The sequence below is a fragment of the Otolemur garnettii genome, unplaced genomic scaffold (assembly GCF_000181295.1).
Source record: "Otolemur garnettii isolate 467f Iridium unplaced genomic scaffold, OtoGar3 scaffold00022, whole genome shotgun sequence".
Classification (NCBI taxonomy): Eukaryota; Metazoa; Chordata; class Mammalia; order Primates; family Galagidae; genus Otolemur; species Otolemur garnettii.
Window position 1 is genome coordinate 14881849 of NW_003852417.1, and position 9093 is coordinate 14890941.

The window sequence follows — 9093 nt, forward strand, 5'->3', positions numbered from 1 at the left end:
AGTCTCCTACCTCCGCCTCCCAAGTAGCTGGGACCACAGACGCCTGCCACAACACCTGACTACTTTTTTGGTTGCAGCCATCATTGATGTTTGGCGGACTTGGGCAGGATTTGAACCTGCCACCTTAGGTGTATGTGGCTGGCGCCTTAGCCACTTGAGCCACAGGCACTGAGCCTAGTTGGATTTTTTTCAATAAAATTATTTGAAAAGATGAACAATATTTTTTTAAAAACTAATTTTCAGGGTATTATTTTTCATTCCAAATTATTATATAAAATAAGAAGTTTTACTGCATTTACTGGTTCAGATATTTATACATTACCAATATTAAAGCATATTCTACACATCTGCATTATGTTACATCTCCATTTTATAATCCTACCTAATCTGAGACTCCTTGAGTTAGAATTTAAAAAGAAACAACTGCTAAAATTTACTCACTGGCCGCATTTACATGTATTAAGAACATGCTCCATATAAGATACCTATACAGATCCTGTTCTCAGTAAGTGCAGAGTCTAAAATAAGTGATAAAGATACGTAAACAAATAACTACTCCAGGCAATAAGTGTCTCAGAAAAGTTACATGTTATGAAATTCAGAGGTAAAGGGGTTACTTATAACTGGAAGGCAATCAGAAAAACCTTTCATGAGCTTAGCATTTGATATTTCCTGAAAGATAAGTAGAATTTTAAAAATATATGTGATTTTAAAAACCACACACTTTTAAAAGGTGCATTTTCGTCTATGTAACTTACACCTCAATAAAACTGATTTAAAAAGAAAAAAAAGTACATGCTCCCAATAGAGTACATTTAACAAAGATCCTGAAACAGTAAGATTAGGACCTATGCTGGCAAAAATGGGAAACATATTTCCTAGAGAAGTGTTTCCCCTGGGCTCCTCTCTCATCTTATTCTGCATACTGCCTGTGAGATCTCATTCACTCCTATACACTGATGACTCCCCAAAACGTTTCTCTCTCTCTCTCTCTATTTTTCTTCTGAGACAGAGTCTCACTATGTTGCCCTTGGTAGAATGCTGTGGCATCACAGCTCACAGGAACCTAAAACTCTTGGGCTTAAGTGATTCTCTTGCCTCAATCTCCTAAGTAGCTGGGACACAGGCGCCCACCACAAAGCCAGGCTATTTTTTTGTTGTAGTTGTCATTTTTGTTTAGCTGGCCCCAGCTGGGTTTGAATCTGCCAGCCTCAGTGTATGTGGCCGGCGCCGTAACCACTGTGCTACGGGAGCTGAGCCTCAAAAGCTACGGGAGCTGAGCCTCAAAAAGGTCTCTTGCTCAAACCTCCTCTAATCTCCAGAATCATATACACAGCTATTACTTTACTATGTCTGCATTTTATCTGGGTGTACCAAATATAATTCATGCAAACATGTCCAAAAGTAAACTTAGCAAGCTCCCCGTAAACTTGTTCCTACATTGATTTACTTTCTCTGATTCTTCCATCCAGACTGAAACCTCAGGTGTCACTATAGATTTGTCAGCCATATGTGTTTGGTTGGTCACTAAGTCCTCTATATTTAATCTCCACAGCCACTGCAACTAAATCTTAATTGGTCTCCCAATCTCCATCCCACCCCCTAAAAATTCATACTAAAAGGTCAGGGCTATACCTTAATCATCTGCTAATATCTCTAGCCTTGAATAGGATGAATATACATAGAGAACAGTTAATAAATGAATGCTCAGTAAAAAGTGAGTCAGTGAGGAGGGAAGCAAATTAATTTCTCACTGCCAGAAATGCTTTTTTCGTACCTCTGTATGCTATTTTCTTCAACCTGAAATGAATGCCCTTCTCAGTCCTCATCTCCAGACAGTATCTTCTCTGTGCTCCACTGACCCTGTGTACATATTTCTAACATAGGTCTTATAACCATGCATTATAACTATCTGCTGCCACCTCAAAACATTATTATTGCCACCTTTATATCCCTTTATCTTAACAATCTTTTTGTTCTTATAATCACAATAATTAGATAAGTATATTTGTCATCCCTAAAAAAAAAAAAATAAGTCACTTTCTAATATTAGGGATTGCAATTTATATATTACTGTTGTGGGGTAAATTGTATCCCCTCAAAATTCACATGTAGAAGCCCCAATACCTTGAAATATGACTGTATTTGGAGATGGGGGCTTTAAAAATATAATTAAGATAAAATGAGGTCATATGGGTGGGGTCTAATCCAATCTGACTGATGTCCTTAGAGAGAAAATTTGGACACATTAAGAGAAACTAAGGGCATAGAAGAATAGAGAAAAGGTCACATAAAGACACAGGGAGAAGGTGGCATCTGCAGACCAAGAAAAGGGTTTTCAGGAGAAACCAAACCTACTGACACCTTCTTTTTTTTTTAAGAGACAGAGTTTCACTTTGTCGCCCTTGGTAGAGTGCCGTGGCATCACAGCTCACAACAACCTCCAACTCCTGGGCTTAGGCGATTCTCTTGCCTCAGCCTCCCTTGCCTCAGCTGGGACTACAGGTGCCTGCCACAGCGCCCGGCTATTTTTGTTGTTGTTGTTGCAGTTTGGCCGGGGCTTGAACCCATCACCCTCGGTATATGGGGCCAGCGCCCTACCCACTGAGCCACAGGTGCCATCCAACACCTTCATTTTGAACTGATAGCCTTCTCAGATAAATTCTGTTGTTTGAAGCCATCCAGTCTGCCATATTTTGTTATAGCAACCCTAGTAATCTAATTCAATTACATACAGAATAATGCCTGCCACATGGTAGTTACCTATTAAGCACTACTAATCTATCACACGATTCAAGGACCATTTTTGTAGCTTAGCCCTCCCCTCAGTAATTAGCACATGGTACTAATAAATACTAATAGAATATAAATGAGTTTGTTTGAAGCACAGAACTTTTGAAATACAACCATGCCAAATAAATTTAGAAGAGTATTAAGAGCAGAACACAGAGGGCTCCCAAAGTTAAGATGAATCTGAGTACTTTATTCACTTGCCTGCACAAGCGGCACAAAATAGAAGATTCTAAGAAGACTACAAGATTTTGGTTGAAATTTCAGCAAAATTAGTCAAATGATGATGTGTATGTGTGTAAATATATATATAAGTGGGTCTGAGAGATATGAGGGATGCATGGCAAGACTAAAAATGAAGAACACTCAAATATTACATATGTAAATATTATATATACACACATACACACACACACACATATATATATATGCACAACAAATATCTGATACTGGTCAGTCACATTCAGAACCTTTAAGTTAAATTTCTTCTTATTCAATATTTTATTTGTGTCCACATCATCCTAAAAGGAGACAATCTAGATAAACACTCAAGCAACATACATAGCTTTCAAAATGTTGGCTTCTGTCTTCTATGTGTATGCTAGTTTTTATCCCAAATGGCCAAATGTTCTGCAAATAGAACACTGTAAGCTTTCAAATACTCACGGGAGCTTGTAAGAGTAATACAACATTCATGTAATTTCCACTTGCTACACAATATACCCTGAGGTGGCTTTTCTGGAACACAACAAGTGGTTCTGTTGCTAAGAAAAAAATAGGCTATTTGATGAAAGATAAGAAAAAATCTAAACACAAAATAATGCCTTTGAATTGTATCACTTTTTGTATATTTCAAAGACCAGGCCGATGTAGTGGTTCACACCTGTAATCCTAGCACTTTGGGAGGCCTCTCAAAGCAGGAGGATGAATCACTGGAAGCCAGGAGTTCCAGACCAGCCTGACTGAGATCCTGTCTCTACAAAAAATACAAAAATTAGCCGAGCATGGTGGAGTGCACCTTAGTAGTCTCAGCTACTCAGGAGGCTGTGGTAAGAGGATCTTTTGAGGGAAAACAAAAAGAACAAAAAAGGGAAAGTTACAAGTATAGCATTGCAACTTCCACTGTGAGAAAGAACGATATCCTTTTTGATTAATCAATTGTGTAATATTTTACAATAAATGGTTACTATGACCAGAAACCACTGCTTCTTCCTTAAAAGTGGTATTAGTATCACTGTATATTAATATCACTGTATTACTGTATCACTGTAATAATTACATAAAGGAGAAAACTATAGATTGATCTTCTCAACTGGCTTTCACTAAGCCTTCCAATTCATTTCACTACAAGTCCCTAGATTTGTTTCCAAGTAAGATTAAATGTAAAGCATGGTCCAGGGAATATAATAAGCACAAAGTATAAAGGGGCACTCTAGGCAAATGTCCAGGTACTCACTAAGAAACCAACTTATGAATATTAAAACATTTGTCTAGAGATGATAGTAAGAATAAAACTAACAACAGTGAACCTTTATGGAACACTTATGTCCCAGGCACTATGCTAAGGATTTAACATATTTAGGTTGAAGATCATGAAAATAGAATTTCATGTGTTCAACTTAATACATTCTCATTTAATCCTTACAACTACTCCAATCAAAAAATACAATTATCCCTATTTTACAGATGAGGAAACTAAACTTTAGAGGACTTAACTTGATGTAACTTAAAGAAACAGGAAATGGTAGAACTGGGATTAAAGTCTAGATCTTAATCCAAAATCCATGTTCTCATTACATACTATGCAATTATCATCATACAAGGCTGAGGGCGTAAGCATACAAGTACTCTCATATACCCAAAGCCACTAAACAGATATTTGCACCCTTCCACTGGACCTATCAAAGAAAAGGAGTGAGATGAGGCTGACACCCAGCTCATACTTCACCATTCATCCCACTACAGGATGGTATCCAATTAAAGGAGATTTTCTAACCCACACAAAATTGCTATACTGGCTAATAGTGGCTCTGATGCTGCCGGCATATTTTTTATGAGAAAATTTTAATAGTACAGATTAAAAGGCTTAAAATATTTACATCATTTGATCCAGAAATTTTACTTTAAGGAATTTATTCTAAGGAAATAATTAAGGATCTATATAAAACTAGTTTGGTTTATCTCAAATAGTAGCAGTACAATTAATCAAAGCCACATGCCTAAACTATCAACACAGTTTTGCCATCTTAATGGTGGCCTATTTAGGCCAGCAGCAAAGAAGCCTGCAGAGCAGGTAGCAAGGAAACTGCAAAAGGTGTTTTCCGCAGCTTGTTGAGAACTGAATATTTTCCCTCGCAAGAAGTAATCCAAACCCTAGAAAAAGTGGTAGTCAGTTGGAAGATGGTCTGATGAACACAGTGGATAACAGCAAGTTTCCAAGTTCAGCTTTTGTAGTTTGAACAGCACTGTTGTGTGACATGTGGTAGAGCATCATCTTACAAAAGGACTGGCCTATCTATATTAACCCATCTCAGTTGCTTAATCACAAGCATCCTCATCATGTCCTCCAACTGGCTGCAGCCAATCTCCACTAAAAGTGAGTGACCAGGTTTCCTGACGTTGTAGTGGGTAATACCAGTGCTGAACTAAACAGACACTAGTAGCTTTCTCGGATGAATATTCATTTGGATTGTGTTTCAGCACTTCATCTTTATCCAACCACTGTGATGAATGCTTGTGATTATCAAAAAGAATTCATTTTTGGCTCGGCGCCTATAGCTCAACCAGCTAAGGTGCCAGCCACGTACACCTAAGGTGGCGGGTTCGAATCCCCAGCCCGGACCCGCCAAACAACAATGACGGCTGCAACCAAAAAATAGCCGGGCATTGTGGCGGGCGCCTGTGGTCCCAGCTACTTGGGAGGCAGAGGCAGGAGACTCGCTTGAGCCCAGGAGTTGGAGGTTGCTGTGAGCTGTAATGCCACGGCACTCTACCCAGGGGGACAGCTTGAGGCTCTGTCTCAAAAAAAAAAAAAAAAAAAAAAAAAAAAGAATTCATTTTTTATCACACATAACAATACAGTGTAGAAATGATTTGCCTTCATGTTGTGACAACTAAGGCGGCAAGCTTCCAGACAATTTTTCTTCTGATGCTCATTTAATTCGTGCAGAACTCATCTATCTAGCCTCTTCATCTTCCCAAATTGTTTCAAATGGTCCAATATCATTGGAATAGTACGTCAAACGTCAAATCTTGGTACAAATTCACGTGTAGATTGAGATGGATTCACTTCTACAACTTTTCAGCTCGTTATTATTGACCTTGGTCTCAGGTCACGCATGTTATCGCTGGTAATTAAAGTTACCAGAATGGAACTTCACAAAGCATTGATACACTACGCGTTCATTAGCCACATCGTTCCCAAACACTTTATTGATAATTGTGAGATGTCTGTGCTGCACTGTTTCTAGGATGGAATTCATATTTGAAAGTAACAAAAATTTTTGACTAATCTAACCATAGTTTCACAAAAATTACTCTAAAAGAAATTTGAAAGATAGTTACAAGCTGAAACATGTGTTTGAAAGAATGAAGATGTACCTTTACACTAAAAATAAAATAAGATAGGCCAGGCATAGTGGCTCCCACCTGTAATCCTAGCACTCTGGGAGGCTGAGGCAGATGAACTGCTTGAGCGCAGGAGTTTGAGATGGGCCAGAGCAAGACCCCATCTCTAAAAATAGCCAGGCATTATGACAGGTGGCTGTAGTCCAATAGTGGGGAAGCTGAGATAAGAGAATTGCTTGAGCCCAAGAGTTTGAAGCTGTTATGAGCTGTAATGCCACATACTCTACCAAGGGTGACAAACTGAGACTATCTCAAAATAAAAAATAAATAAATAAATAATGGAATAGAAGTGTCAAAGTGAAATGTCAAGAGATATCAACTATCAAACATATTACAATACTTAAGAAAATCAGACATCTCATACTTAACAACCTAGAGGAAAAAACTAACAAATCAAATATGTCCAACAATAGATGTTAGCTACTATATCTGATTAAAATCTCAGATAAATATATTCATTAATGAATAAAATTTGCAAAAATACAAGAATGACAAAACTTCTAAAAGTCATTTATTTTAATAAAAATAAGATGCATATATCAATTGTACATACAACACATTTGTGTTAGAGATAATACTCAGTAATAGGATTACAGATTATTTTAATATTCTTCTTTGTTCTATTTTTATAAATTTTTCTATAAAACATACATAATAAACAGAAAGAAGCAAAACAAACAAACTACAAAGGCTACAAGCAGCAAATATCCTAATACAAAACTGGAACTGTTAGATACCCAGTATGGCCGTGCAAAATTTTCATTCTGTTTGGTTTACTACAGCTTAAAATCAGGCAGGAAATACCTAATTTCATGCAGAATGGACAAATCCAGGTCATTTTGCCAGATCTGGGTTGAGAGCCACTGTGTATGACAAAGCACAAAGTCTACTCTAAATATAAGATAACAGAAACTTGAAGAACTATTTTTAAAAAACAAGAAGCATTTTACTTTTAGCAGTACCTACTGAAAAAACAGAATTCTCAATAGAGTAAGAAAAAAAATGACTCCTGACAGCTGGGAGTTGGTTATGCACTACCAGCTAGGTCCCAGTATACTATGCTAAACATAAACAATTTCACAGAACACCAACATCTGACAAGGTCACTCTGTCCCCATGATGGGTCAAGAAAAAAACAAGACCACTCTGTAATCATGTCTGAACACAGGTGAAAATGTGAACTTTGTCCTAACAACAAAAATAACCAAACATAATCCTGTCCTAATGTGTATAACTACTATTTCTTATCAATTACAGCTTTAGCTTTGCTCCATTTTTCTAGACTCTTGTTTCTTAAAATGCCTAATCTCAAAATTGCTCCCATTTTCTAACAGTGTCCAACCCACTCAAAGACCCACTTCCTTACACTTACTTAACACAAGCCCAAATCCCAGATGGTTCCACATGAGGAACATTCTTCTCTCAGTACATATATACACAACAATCAATACACTCATCTTGTTTGACTACAGATGATGTTCCTGATGGTCTTCCCTGGAAGGTGATGATAGGAAATGGGACTACACGATTGAGTGCAGCATAGATTAGGAATAAAATAATAAAACAACATAAAAATACCCACAACCAGCAGAAGATATAATATTCTACATAAAAGGGTTTTTTGATATGTAAATGTATCCTATCACGGATTCCTGCAAATTCAATACTCTCCAAGTTTATCACCATTGCTGTTGTTGACTAAGTCAAATTTTAAGTGAAATTCTCAATTACTCAGTTTTCTATCAATCTGAACAAAATCATAATCTAAGTATAAAAAGTAAAAGGTAAATGAAAAACTAAACATTGAACATAACTATAACTATAAAATCCTCTAATTTACATACATGATTTTTAAGTAGATTATTATGTCCCTCATCAAGAAATTTCTAAAAATAGTAATAGGTCATGAAAATTTATCTAAAACACAGGCATGATTTAGTATTTAAACTATAAACTATTTTCTCATTTATCATCAAAGTGAACCTTTGCCTTTGCATCCTTACCTCCTGGGTCCTTATCTGGATTGTACTCTAAAGCATTGCTACAGATGAGATCAATATCTTTCAGGAAATCCTTAGCAGTCAGGTAATTATGTTTATCAATTTTAGTTATTACTGTTGATAAATCCATTGGTTCCTTGATAACTTCAAGATAATCTGAAACCTGAAAACAAATAGGATATTTTAATGAAAATTACTTCTGGTATTTCATGTGAGCTACTTAGTTCTTAATAATACGAAATACAAACAGAGTTCTTTAAAAACTTATTTGAGATATTTAAGAAATAATTATAGATAAGGATAAAATTACAGTGCTATTTATGCTACTAAAGTTATACTTTCCGTGAAAAGTTTTAGTTTCCAAGTTATAACTATATCAATTCTGAAATACTTTTATTCTTGAAATTTAAAACCACATCTGTTTTTTGGTTTGTTTTTTTTTTTAATAAATCCTTTGGGCATATCTGAGAAGAGATAACTTATTGATGCTTGTTGGGCAAGAGCACCCAACAAGCAATAAGTTATCTCAAGAAAAGTACAAGAAAGAGGAAAAACAGGAAAATAAAAAGCATCGGGTTTTCATATTATTAGAGAACTACTTGTACTAAATCTCTAAAATTTTCAACAAAAATTTTCTTTTTCTTGGCTCGGCAACTGTAGCTCAAGTGGCTAAGGC

At 36.3% G+C, this 9093-nt stretch overlaps 1 protein-coding gene across 1 annotated transcript in view; it reads right to left on the reverse strand.

The window, feature by feature from the left end:
• Positions 1-9093, reverse strand: part of ATAD2B (ATPase family, AAA domain containing 2B) — a 183275-nt gene that overhangs the window by 25239 nt on the left and 148943 nt on the right. Inside the window, exon 21 of the mRNA XM_023511813.1 lies at positions 8421-8580. Coding sequence (XP_023367581.1) covers positions 8421-8580 — 160 coding nt within the window. The remainder of the gene's footprint in view (positions 1-8420; positions 8581-9093) is intronic.